Source organism: Rattus norvegicus, chromosome 13 (genome assembly GCF_021556685.1).
Source record: "Rattus norvegicus strain SHRSP/BbbUtx chromosome 13, alternate assembly SHRSP_T2T, whole genome shotgun sequence".
Taxonomy (NCBI): domain Eukaryota; kingdom Metazoa; phylum Chordata; class Mammalia; order Rodentia; family Muridae; genus Rattus; species Rattus norvegicus.
The window spans coordinates 41,559,772-41,573,521 of NC_141546.1; the positions used below are offsets into that span (position 1 = coordinate 41,559,772).

At 46.3% G+C, this 13,750-nt stretch overlaps 1 protein-coding gene across 2 annotated transcripts in view; it reads right to left on the reverse strand.

Annotated features, from left to right (window-relative positions):
* Nucleotides 1-13,750, reverse strand: part of Tmem163 (transmembrane protein 163) — a 174,197-nt gene that overhangs the window by 44,392 nt on the left and 116,055 nt on the right. For both annotated transcript variants that reach the window (XM_087581154.1, NM_001110763.2), the window contains 2 exon segments: nucleotides 13,475-13,518; nucleotides 12,126-12,217 (listed from right to left, as the gene is read on the reverse strand). In XM_087581154.1, the coding sequence (XP_087437280.1) occupies nucleotides 12,126-12,217; nucleotides 13,475-13,518 (136 nt within the window).

Consider the following 13,750-nt stretch of genomic DNA (forward strand, 5'->3'; position numbering starts at 1 on the left):
TCCACCAGGTGTGGTCCCACACACCTGTAATCCCAGTGCTCGAAGGCGAAGGCAGGAGGATCAGAAGCTGAAGATCCTCCTGGCCAGCCTGAGCTACATGAAACCCTGTCAATTAATTTGATTAAATGCCATTCAAACTGTGTGTGCTGCTCTAATACCCCGGGTCAGCAGCAGGTAGTACCCAGGTAAGTCAGTGGGGGAAACCTGCCTGGTTGGGAAGTGGCGGGAGGGGGGCTGCCTCATTTCATGGCAAGGTTCAGCTGCAAACACATTCAGCACAAAACTACAGTCTTGAGGCTGGAGAAATGACTCAGCAGTGAAGAGCATTTGCTACTCTCTAAGAGAACAGGGGTTCGGTTCCCAGCACCTATGTCATGTGGTCCACACCTGCCTCTGACTCCAGCTCCAGGGGCTCTGACAGCCTTTTCTAGCCTCTGAGGGCATTCACATACATGTTGGCATATGCGCACTGTACACATAAGTAAAAACAAACATTTAAAAAACAATCGGGCTGGAGAGATGGCTCAGTGGTTAAGAGCACTGACTGCTCTTCCAGAGGTCCTGAGTTCAATTCCCAGCAACCACATGGTGGCTCACAACCATCTGTAATGGGATTCGATTCCCCCTTCTGGTGTGTCTGAAGACAGCTACAGTGTACTTGTACATAAAATAAATCTTAATAATAATAATAATAATCATGACCTGTGTCCTTGAGGCACCGGAAGCCCTGGCCTTCTCTGCCTGAGAGTCTGCAGGAAGATGTCTGTCTTGGCTAACTGCAGCTTCTGCTCTTATACTGGGATGCACCATGAAAAAAGAAACTACTCCCCCCAAATCTCCCTCCTCCCCCACTTCCCCTGCTCATGTCCAGATAGTTCATGACAAGCTTCCAATGCTGCGAGGTTCCCCCTAACACTGCAGTCTCGATGAACTGTTTCAAGGCACAAAGACAACACAGGCAGAAATCTGGGTCTGAGTCCTTTCTTTCTCCCCAAAGCTGTTATCAGCCCAACCTCCTTTGCTTTCAGAGGCCGTGATATTTGCAAATGCCAATTCCATAATAGAGAAGTAGGGACTTGATTCTGACCGTGCCTCACCACGGCTGCAGACAGTCGCACCTCTGGAAGAGTAGAATGGCTGTTTCGTTCTGAGCTGAGGCAGGCCTGGCTTTGTGTCGTCTTTTGTTTGTGAGCCTTGCCCCTGGCTTTAGTTACTCATGACATTAAGCAAAGCACCAGATCCAGCCCTGCAGCTGTGCACGCGTGAGAGCGCCTGGGGAGTGGGCCAGGCTGCACGTGCATATAAAATCGGTGAGTTTAACATTTCCTACATATGCTCCTCATTCCTGTGTGCATTGGGAGCTGCCAGCGTTTCTGGTTCCCGCAGACATTCAGAGAACAGTCAGGATTCCAGATCAGTGATGAACAAACCACCCAGCATACCTGGGGACGGACCGGTCTCAGGTCTGTTTCACACTGTGACTCAAACAGCTCTCCTCCTTACCCAAAATACAGTCTGGACTAGGGCGCAAGGAATTTAAACCTCAGGGCTTAACTGCCTCTGTCTGTGTTCATGTGTGTATGTGTGTGTGTGGTCACATGTGGACTCCAAGGACAATTCAAGTGTCCTTCCTTGGGTACCACATATCTTAGCTACTTCGTTTTAAGTTTGGGTTTTTGTTTTTTAATTACATGTATATGTGTCTATGTATAGAGATGTGTATGTAAGTACAAGGTCCCTGTGGAGGCCAGAAGCGGGTATAGAATCCCTTGGAGCTGGTCACATAGACAGTTGTGAGCTGCCTGGGAGTGGAATCTGGGTCCCCTGAAGAACAGCATTTGTTCTAACCGCTGAGAAATCTCCCCAGCCCTCACTTTGTTTAACTTCACTTTTCTAAGACAAGGTCTCTCACTGAGCTGAACTCACCAGCCAGGCAAGGCTAGCTAGCCAGAGAGTCCCAGGCATCTTCTTATAGTCACCTCCCCAGTGCTGGGATAACAAGAACACACCACCAGGGCCAGTGGTTCAAAAGGAGCCAGCCTCTGAGGCTAGAATTCAGGTCCTTGTGTTTGTGTGACAGGTAATTTGCCAACTAAGCTATCCCTCCAGCTCTTGTCTCTTAGTAAAAACATAATAAACCCTAGATCTCAAACACAGAATTCATACTGGAGCAGTAAGACGTGTCACACCTTACAATAACAAAAGCTGGAGCGATCCGGAGCTCCCGATACACTGTTAAATAGCGCCACTAGCAAAAGCTCTAAAGTCACTAAAAAGAACAGATTGGGTATATAGGAACGAGATCTGGAAAAGGTTCTTGGCTTTGAGCTTGAGGAAAAATGGGTTACAGAGCAGTATGTGGAGAAAGGTCTGATTTTCATTTTCATACCTAGCTACATGTGTGTGCAAACGGCATATACATGTATGTTCTATTTGGCTTGCAAAGGAAATATGCAGGAAACACAGGCACCAGTTCTCGATGACAGCTGTTCACAGAGGGGACGGGAAGGATGCCATCAGGGTAACGTGGACTAGATAGAGGACACTTTGAAGTCTGTATTTATTAAAAAGCAGTCATTTTTCACATATGCACCACAACAATATTTGGCGACGTGAATGAAACATATTTTTTTTCTTTTTAAGAAACAATACAGAGCCTCCTGTATTCATAATCATGTTAGGTTTCTTGGGGAGAGAACCAGCTGAGCTCACAACATTAAATATAACCAAGGCACTTCACCCGAAGGCTTAATAACCCGGCCATGGCTCCCCAGTTCCCTTATAATCAGTTTCCTCCTGAGGCCCATGAGGCCCCAGCTGTAAGTCCCCTCACTACTTAGGTCAAGCCTCAGAACTTAATTTTCTGACTCTCAAATGCAGTCAGCTGGTCTCTCCTTAAGCACCCCATGGCTAACTCTCCATCTGGGAACACTGTTATGTCCAGACTCTTAGCCAACCTCAGTATCGGGATAGCAGACTGTCCTTGACCTCCAGCTTTAGAGAAGCCCTCCTCACAATCCCCTGGGAGTTCTGTTTCCCAGCCTCCTTTACCTCTGCACTGGCCACCTTCTCCTGTTAGGTTCACAGGGATGGAGCTGGCTGGTCTTATTCGATCTAGTGTCTTATAAAGTGCTTGACACACACAGTCAAGTCAGAATTGAGCACACAAGAGTCTACTATTAGGAAGAAAAGAACATTTAGCTGCTAGGCTCAGTAACTGCCTAGCATGTCTGAGTGTGGTGGTTTGAATGAGATTGGCCACCAGACTATGTGTCTAAATACATGGTCCCGTGTTGGTGGTACTGTTTGAGAAAGATTGGTTGGTATGGCCTTGCTGGAGGAGATCTGTCCTTTGGGGTGAGCTTTGAGGTTTCAAAAGTCAAGTATCACGCCATTCCACTCTGTTTCCTGCTTATGGACAGAGTGAGTTTGGGACAAGCCTGGGCTATATGAGCCTGTCTCAAAAAGTAAAAACCAAAAGGAGCAAATGGGTTTCTTGCCGGATAGTCCCAAAGAATAAATGGTGGAAGATGCTATATCCTGGCGTGGTTTTACTACCCTTTGACTCTGAAGGCTTTTGACAGTAGAGGCCATCCCCCTCTTCCTTCAGCAAGACGGAACCCATTCTCTACATCAGGTGAGCTCAGATTATTGGGTTCCTCCTGTCTCGTGCCCCAACAGTTGAGCGCACCTGGGAAGTTATTCATTCTCCTAGACCAGCTTCTGCAGTTCATAGAAAACATGACCAAAGGGTTTGTGATGTGAAGAGGACTAGGAAAAAAATGTGATTTGCTTCCCCAGACCCTCAGGGGTCCAGATCAGACACCTAGTAAGAGGCTGGGAAGCTTTAAAGACATATTCAAACATCTGTGTCGTGTAACCCTGCAGGCCACTTGGCTCCAGCACCAGAGCCACCAATCTGCCGTCTCTTAGGTAAATCAGTCACCTTTCTTTTAAAAAATAATTCTTCCTGTTATTTATTTTGGGTGAGGGTCACAGGCCACAGCACTCGTGTGGCAGTCAGAGGGCAACTTTCAGGAGTTAGTCCCCCCACCCTTCCACCCCATGGGTCCCAGGGATTGAACTCAGGCCAGCAGGATTGGCCGCAAGCACCTTTACCTGCTGAGCCATCTCGCTGGCCTGGAATCAGCTACTTTTCTTTTTTGGTGTTTGGAGCCGTTCCCAAATGCTACCAACATGCTTGTTGATGCAAGGCATCAAAAGGGCAGGCAGGCGCCATTGGCGCCATCCTGTGAGCTGGGCGTTCTTAAGCCAAGTCATTTGCTCTGCAAATTGAAAAAGAGAGGAGAACTGTTTCCCCGGGTGTGAGCCGTGTGTGTGTCCCATCTATTTCACCTGGAAGGCACACACGGAGCATCCTTGTACCACTAAGAACACCCATTGCAGAACACTCAGATTCGCTTTCCAACGTTCCGCCGAGCATCCCGCCATCTGCGCGTAACGTTTGAGAAAGGTGTCTTAGGCTGTGTGGCTGACTCAGTTGTGGAAAGAAAGCCTGTAGAAGTGAGCAGTGGCCCCATCTGCTGCCACCTCTCTCTCGGGGAGCTGCCGGATGGCCCACGGAGACAGCTGGGCCCGGGGAGCCTGTGTGGGGCCCCACCTGTGCGGCTCCCGTATGTAAAATGTCAATGGCTTCCCAAATCGCACCAGGCTGTACCTTCCGTGGCAAGCATCCCCGTGGCCCTGGCAGCTGACAGCCACAGGAAACTGTCCTTCCTGTAGCCTTACAAGGTGCACCGGGCTGAGAAAGGCTAAGACAGGCGTGAAATTCCCAGTGTAGTTCAGCCTTGCCAAGTCCCAGAAAGTCCCGCCTCTCCAACAGCCTCCATAAAGGGCACCACCCTGCCTCCCTTGATAATCTTCTCTCGTTTGCAAACCCCTTGTACTGCTTGCTTGCTTGCTTTTGATGCTGGAGATGGTACCCATCATAAGGCATACTAAGCAAATGCTCTAAGGCTGAGCTCTACCCACACAGGCCCCCACCACTTTGTCTACCATAGAAGAATCTACTGATAGCAGTGGTCTAAACTTTCAGGGATGCTGTTCTTGCTTCCTTTCTATTACTGTGGCAAAAGTCTGTCCAAGAGCAATGTCAGAGAGAAAAGGGTTCGTTTGGCTTACATTTCTATCCCTGAGGGACCCCAGGCAAGAACTCAAGCCAGGAACCATGAAGGAACCCTGGGTGCTAACACATTCTCTGACTTGCTTGCCTGCCCATGCTTACCTAGCATTTTCAGCTGGGGCCTGGCAGGACCCCTTGCCTGGTGAATAGCACTAGCCACAGTAAGCCCAGCCCTCCAAGGTCAACTAGCAATAAAGACAACTTCTCAGAGGCGTGCCCACAGGCCAACCTGCTCTAGGCAACTCCACAGTTGAAACACCTCCTCTCTAAAGACTCTAGACTGTGTCAAGCTGACAATTTAAGGCTCCTCTGGGCCACAGTGGGTGGAACACTTATGTGCTATGGGCCCATGAGATGGCTCAATGGGTAAAAGCACTTGTGTGGAGGCCTGAAGTCTTGAGTTTAATTCCCAGAACTCATGTGTACTAGCTAGTGTAGCTGCCTGTATTACGAATGCTAATCATGTTCCCCAAAGAACTGTTCATAAGAGAGTGTCTGCACTGAGCTTCTGGGAGCCCAGCTCCGGTTGGTTCTGATGCAGGACTTTAGATTTCCCCGGTCTTGGGACTGGGAAGGAGGAGGAGGAGAACCACCATGTCAGGATCATGACAGGATTTTTAATTGATGTGGGAAGACCCAGCACCCTATGGGGGAGCCATTACACAAGCAGGGGCTCTCCACTGTGTAAGAGTAGAGAAGGTGAAAAGTAATTAAATGTGCTCACTGTTCTATCCGGAAGACCCAGGTTCAGTTCCCAGCACTCACGTCTATCTGTAACTCAACCTCCAGGGTATCCGATGCCCTCTTATGGCCTCCATAGACTACTGCATGCACGTGGTATGCAGATATGCACACACACACACATAAAAGTACTCTATTTTTAAAAAGCAGAAAAGGTGAGCTGAGCCATTAGCACGCACACGTTCATTTGACTCTCAGCTGTGGGTGTGATGGGTGTGATAGGACCAGCTGTGTCAGCCTCCTGCCACTATGACTTCTCTGATACAAGACTGTAACCTGGGGCTGTCAGCCAAATGAACACATTCTCCCCTAAGCTGCTTTCTATTCAGGCATTTTATCACAGCAATAGAAATGAAATTAGGGGGCTGGGGATTTAGCTCAGTGGTAGAGCGCTTACCTAGGAAGCGCAAGGCCCTGGGTTCGGTCCCCAGCTCCGAAAAAAAAGAACCAAAAAAAAAAAAAAAAAGAAATGAAATTAGGAGGGCTGGAGAGATGGCTCAGCGGTTAAGAACCCTGACTGCTCTTCCAGAGGTCCTGAGTTCAAACCCCAGCAGCCAAATGGTGGCTCACGACCATCTGTAATGAGATCTGATGCCCTCTTCTGGTGTGTGTCTGAAGACAGCGACAGTGTTACTCATATATAATAAATAAATAAATCTTTTTAAAATAGAAATGAAATTAAGACAGATACTCAAATATCTGACGGCTCTCTCCCTTACAAACAGACTTGGACTCCTTGGCTTCCCTCCTAGCACAATCTAGATTGAAAATCTCAGTCTGGGTGGAACTGAGGATCTTCTGCTTACTCTTGATTACTGAGGATCCGGAAACAAATAGGTGACACACAGGAGGGACAGAATGCAGATAAGCCAGGAACGGCAAACTATAGACAGAAGATAAGGAGGGACCCTGGAAGGAGAGACCCTGGAAGGTCCGTGTTTTGGGGGAAGATGGCTGAGTAGAAGAGGCTTCTTCCTCCCCCACAGTAGGAAGCCCCTTCCAGTACAGCCCAGAGAGTCAAAGGTCCCTGGAAAGAACAGCTGTGCCTGCCTGGCTTCACTTCCTGTAGATGAATGCATCTATCCATGCTCTGCTGCCACCGCCACCTCTTTGGCTGACGTCAGATTCTGGCTTCTTTAGTGCTCAAGTATAGCCTGAAGACCAGCAACAGAGAATTATCTGGGCCTTCAGTGTCAGACCGGCATTACTGGGATAAGTTGATGAAATGCATTAAAATAGAATCAGGGGCAACAAAACGTATCAACGTTGCATTAGGAATAAAAGCTCAGCCTTGAATTCATTGATTAAGGGTGAGCCAAAATATGAGTTCACTTCTCTCCTTGTGTCTTCTGTCTACAGTTTGTGGTTCCTGGCTTGTCTATGCTCTGTCTCTCATGTGTGTGTCTGTCCCTATTGCCTGTGTCCCTAACAAAATCCTTTGCTCTGTATTTACTGAACAGCATAGAAAGAATCCCATGGGGAAGGAGTAAGGCACTTCGTGGGCATCTTTAGCAGGATTTTGATGTTGTTTAAATGTTTATGTTTACATGTGGGTGTCTTGCTTGCGTGTGTGTAAAAGCACAACTCGAGTGCCTGGTGCCCTTGAAGATCAGAAAAGGGAATCAGGTCCCCTGGAACTGGAATGATGGACAGTTGTGATCTGTCATGTGAGTGCTGGGAATCAAACCCAGGTCCTCTAGAAGAGCGTGGGTGCTCTTAGTGTTCCAGACCCCTAGACAGAGTTTTATAGGAATTAAGTCACAGACTCCGACTGACCTTAGCTGATTAACCCCCGAGGCACCCAGAAAACAAACTATTACTTCAAACATAAGCTATCAGTTATGTCCATGAGCATTTGTAGTGTATAGTTGTTGTACAAGGTTGCTTGTAGTTGTGATCAGCAAATGATTACTATAACATGCACACACCACACACACACACACACACACACACACACACACACACAGACACACCCTGCTTTGAGTCAGGGGTATTGAAGAGTACATAATTTAAGGTTAAAGCTATGAATTAGCTTAGGTAGTAAAAGTCGATGACATGGAAAATCCAAGGGAAGTAAGGTTGGTTATGACGTTGTTCTCTTAAAAGCAAGTTAAACAAACAGACTGAGTATACCGCAGGATGTCAGGCCAAGTCTTACGTGACCTCAAGGTGCATTATTAACGTGGCCATGAGGACCAGTCTCTTTGAATGTAAGGGGATAGTTTCATAGAAATGGTATGACTAGCCCGGGCAGCCATCCTCACAAACCAGGCTTCTCCCAAGGGCTCAGCCCTCTAGCATACGATGGCCACTGTCGGACTACCCAGCTCATACCACGTAAGCTCACCTAGTGACCGCTGTTTGTCATATATGTTCATTCCATAGACCCTGCATCTCTAGAGAGCTCTGCCTAACATCTCTACCTTCTATAATCTTATTATTCATATACAAAGAGACTGGTAGGGGCCACAGCGATGGTTCAGCAGTAAATGCACACACTTCTTGCAGTGTTTCCTTCCCAGTACCCACACTGAAGGCTCACAACTGCCCGTGTCTCCAGGTTCGAGGACTCCATCACTGTCTTCTCATGTCTGGAGGTACTGTACTTGCTGTGTGCAGTTCCTTGACAGAGGTATACACATATGCAATTTAAATTGTTTAAAATGTTTAAAGTAACCAATACAATGTGGAGGGGGTTTCTTGTTTTTGTTTTTACTAATTGGCAGGATTTTAGGATGATACAAATGCTTTGGCAAAGTATGAAGTTTCCTCAGAGGGGAAAGAAGTTTAGAAGACTGGCCATGTTCCAGAGGAACTGGAAACTAGTTTTGAGTGAGACACAGACACACTGCTATACAGCAGAGTGGGTCCTGGTCACAAAAGGGTAGACACAATAGAAATGTCTGATGATGGATGGAATGGAATAGATATACCACACTGAACATTAGCCAGCTGGCAAAGAAGAGGAGACTGTGCACACTCTACAAGGTGGATAAACCTGGACAGCACATGCTGAGGAAAGCCAGGGACAAGAACTGCGTGCTGTAGAATGCTCTCCCGTAGGGGTCACATGCTGTCCCTTGAACATTCTTCCAGAGCACTTGGGTTTTATTCCCACCGTGCAGATGGCAGGCCACACCCAACTTCAACTCTGTTCCAGGCAATCCGATGACCTCTCTGACCTCCAAAGGTACCCACATGACACACTCAGGCATGATGTGTCACCCTCTTGAGCTCTTAGCACCTGTGACACTGTGCAGGAAGGAAGCCTGTGTTACACTGGGCCATTAATACCAAGTAATGGAGGCAGGGAAGGATTCATGGTGCCCTGCCCTTCTTGGAGGATATAAGTTAACTATTGCTGGGGGAGGGGGAGGATTTTTCTTGGGTAGTCTATTAGGTATTTTTCTCGATGCTGTGACAAAATACCTCGCAAAAACAACTTAAGAAGGCGTAGTTTATTTTGGTTCACGGTTGCGGAGTGCTGCCCGTCATGGTGGGTAAGTTATAGCAGCAGGACAGGAAGGCGGTTAGTGACATTGTGTCCACAGTACAGAAGCAGAGAGCGTAGGGTACTGGTGGTTAGTGTACAGTCCAGATCATGGGGTGGTGCTCCCAACATTTAGGGCGGGTCTTCACATCTCAGTTAAGGAGATCAGGAATTCTCTCACAGACACATTCAGAAACTGTCTCTTTGGTGATTCTAGAGCCTTTCAAGTTGATAGGATTCATTGTGGTGGTTTAAGTCATGCACAGGTTGTTCATGGTCCCATTAGGAACCCCAATCGCACTCACTGGTTCACTCCTTGTGTGGAGTGGGTAGATACTTGTCCTTCCCAGGATAGTTCTCACCACACCGTGTAACTGCGTTTCTGAGTTACCTAATGTAATCTGAGTCATGGAAACAGATGGTAACATGGTGTTACCAGGGCCTGGGGGAGAAGTAATGGGAATATTCAATGAGTATAGACTTTCTCTCTTGCAAGGGGACTTGCTTCTCAGACTTCTGGGCTACAATCAAGTGCGATTTTGCAGGATGACAAGGCTGGTTCACAATGGCATGAATATACTTAAGACCACTGAAGTATGCACACTAAAAAGTGATCAGTTTGAGAGCTGGGGAGATGGCTCATTGGGGAAAATGTGTGTCGCAGGAGCATAAGGGCAAGAGTTCAGTTTTCAGAATGCTTTTGTAAAAAAAAAAAAAGGGAGGGGATGTGGTGGTACACACTTGCCATCCCAGTGCTGGGGAGGTAGAAACAGGAAGCTCGCTGGGCTCAGCGCTCAACCAATTAATCTACTTGGTGAGCTTCAAGCTAGTGAGGTTCCATGTCTGGTAATAACAAAGGAAGGCTCCCAAGTAACAACATGCAAGGCTATACTCTGTCTCTACGCTTCACACACAGGTGTGCACACACATGTACACTTGCACACGCATGAACGTCATACCAAAAAAGTCAAAGTTTAAACCATGTGAGTTTTGTAAAAGAGTTGTTGTTGTTGTTGCTGTTACTGTTTTTAATTCAGCAAAAGAAACCATGAAGGCCACACACTGTGGTGAGGTAGAAACATTACACACTCCATTTTCATGTGGCCAAATGCAAGAGGGTGACCATCTTCTATACTGGCGATTCCAAATCAAGAGTCACTCTGAGGCTATGATTTCAAATCATAAAAGTAAGAGAACGGACCTTCTCTAGAAGCCAGTTGGATATGACTCAGTTCCCTCCAACATTACTCTCTAGAAACTAGCTGCAAGCGGAAGGTTTTTCTAATTGTATTCCTCATTGCTTGTTTGTGCTCATTAATATGCAAATATATTCCCAGCCAGCAGTGATCTCATGAATTTTTAACCGGAGATTAAAATGTTAACTAAAGCCGGTGATATAGAGGATTATAAGTACGGCTTAATCCTTAAATCAGGAATCTCCAAGTGAATTCATGATCGTTATCCAAAGAACAACCACCCAAGGAGTCACCTTCATCTCTGCACTGTAGGTAACTGACTCAATTTTTAATCTATCTATTTGGGGATCTTTAAAAACAGTGAAACCAGAGCTGGTAAGATGGCTCAGTTGGGGATGTGCTTGCCACAGAAGTATATGGACCCTCCTAAGAAGGCCAAATGGGGTAGCCCATGTTTATAGTCCAAGACAGGGGAGGTGGAACTAGGCAAACTCCCGAGACTCACTGGTCAGCCAGTTTAGCTTTGTAGGTGAGCTATGAGAGGGTTTGGAGAAAGGAGAGAGAGGGGAAATGAATGTAATTATATTACAATCTCAAAAATTAAGTCAAAGTTTTTAAGATGTGTGTGTGTGTGTGTGTGTGTGTGTGTGTGTGTGTGTGTGTGTGTAAGAGAGAGATTGATTGTCACCTTGTCTCAAAAAACAAGGTGGATGTCACCTGAGGAATAACACCTGTGGTTGACCTCTACCCTTGGAATGCACAGACACACACACACACACACACACACACACACACACACACACCACCTGCACTGTGTACATGCACTTGTACCCACATAAACACACATATACAAATAAAAAATGGAAACAATGAAATTAAAGACACTTCTTATCATCAGCCTTGGCCTGGGGAAACCAGTAGGCTACCTGGTGAATGTTCACAGAGATTTCAACTCTCCAGAAAAGCCACAATAATTAGCTTGTGACTTAAGTATGTACCAAAAGCATTTTAACAGAAAGGAAATAAGATTTTAAAAAAAAGAAAGAAAATTAGAAAGAACTTAACTTATTTTTGGAGACATGAATCAAATTTGGAATTATTAACTCTAAAATAGAGGGAAAGCAAGCACAACACTTTCTCTTTATACTCCTAGACAGAATTAAAATCCAAGACCCATAGATAATTCTGCATTGGGTGGGTGGGTGGGTGGATGGATGGATAAATGGGTGGATGGATAGACAGACAGATGGACAGACAGATTGGAGAGTGGATAGACGTTTGAAGAATGGACAGATGGACAAGTAGATGAATAGAGGAACAGAAAAGAAAATATTTACCCTAGATTACAGGTCAGGGAACAGAACAAATTCTAAAGATTCTATGTGTCCCTGTGACCATCCCAGGAAAGACCTGCTGACAGTACACCAGCTAACATCAAAGGCACTTTGTACCCTTTTGTCAACATCAGGACAAAGAGTGAAGAAGGATTTGTGCTGCCGGTGATGGCAAAGCCTTCGTTTGAGGCTCCTGCAATCTGGAAGAAGAATCCACTTACATATACTCCCTGTGAGCAGAGTGCACGGCGGCTGCGTTGCTGTAACGCCAGAGGACAATGGCCGAGGACAGCACATCCAGGATGGCATCAAACTAGAGAAGGAAACAGGACATTAGTGGTGCTCAGCTCGGCAAGGCACAACCATGAGCACACTGGCCAACTGCGCAGTGAGCAGAGGGTGTGAATAAGCATCTTTGAGTAAGTACAGTTCTGCATGTTTCTTGCTGCCACTTGGACTCCATGGTGGAACCCTGGGCATTACACACTGTGACCCTTGTATGGATGGCTCTGTTCTCAGAGCCCCAGGATCCCAGCACCCTGGAGATATGGGAAAGGGGATTAGAATGGGAAGTACTATTTCCTGAAAATACATGAAATTATTTATCTTATGACAGGCAAGATGACATTGGCATTTTCTTATACATAGTAAGTAAAAAAAACGGGTATAATTCTAATTCTGGCATCACTAGAACTGTTCTAGCTAGGTTCAGAAGGTCTAAGAAGTATACCAACAGTCTGATATCATATAGAAAGTTCTATGCCTTTGAGATAACCAGAGAGGGGGGCGGTTTCTGAGTCTGTATATGTTGTATATGTATATATACATATATATATTGTGTGTGTTCACACATGTGTGTCTATGTTGTATATTTACTTCTAGGTGAATGTGTGTCTATGCTATGTGTGTGTATGTGTTGTATATGTCTGGTTCTGTATTGTATATGTATCTGTTTCTGTGTGTATACATTGAGTATTTATTTCTGGGTGTGTGTGTATATGTAGCTTGTGTTCTGGTTACCAGTATGCTCATTTGTAATTTTTGGACTGTTTATATCCTTCATAAGACTCTTAAAAGAACTTGCAACACCCTCAAAGCCACACTGTGGAGGCACTCAGGTTTTCAGCATACCTGCCTCCACGGACCTATGTCCACCAGGAGACAGGCAGAAAACTCAGCTCCCCTTAGCAGGGCTACAGATCGACTGACGTCTAGTGTGAACCGCAATCTTCCTCAGCTCCCAATGTCTCTGTCTACACCATCATATGCACCACCCAGGTGTGCCGGGCCAGCATGCAACCCAGAAGGGGACAATGAGATAACCTTCCCGAAACATCCTCTCCAACCCCTGTACAGAACATGAGCTCACTGGATGTGTACTTGAGACACATCCCATGCTGACGCCTTTAATTCTACTACGCTGTCATTTTCACAGAAGTTGTCACTAAAGTGACACTTCTCCACCCTCATCGGCTAAGCACCGGTCTGTTTCGTGACTGAAGTGAGAGTCATGGCTTCTGGGGAAAGGGTGCGGAATCTCACGATGGCGAGTATGTTTCAGGCTACTTACTGCAAACCCGAAGGCAGAGGCGCTGTACCTCATGACGGAGACAGCTAAAAAGAAAGAAAACACCATTCAGATAGGCAGCCCCGTGGGTCACGTGTTTCGTTTGCGAGTTCGTCAGATACAGCCTTTTCAACGCCAGGGGAGAGTTCCAAGAGAATCATAAAAATTTTAACATCATCGTCTAAAAATCTGAGAGTTCAAAAAGAAGGAGAAATTACTTTCAAACTCTAGGACAACACCCCCTCCCACTGTGTTCTGAAGCATCCAAGGGCCAACTTC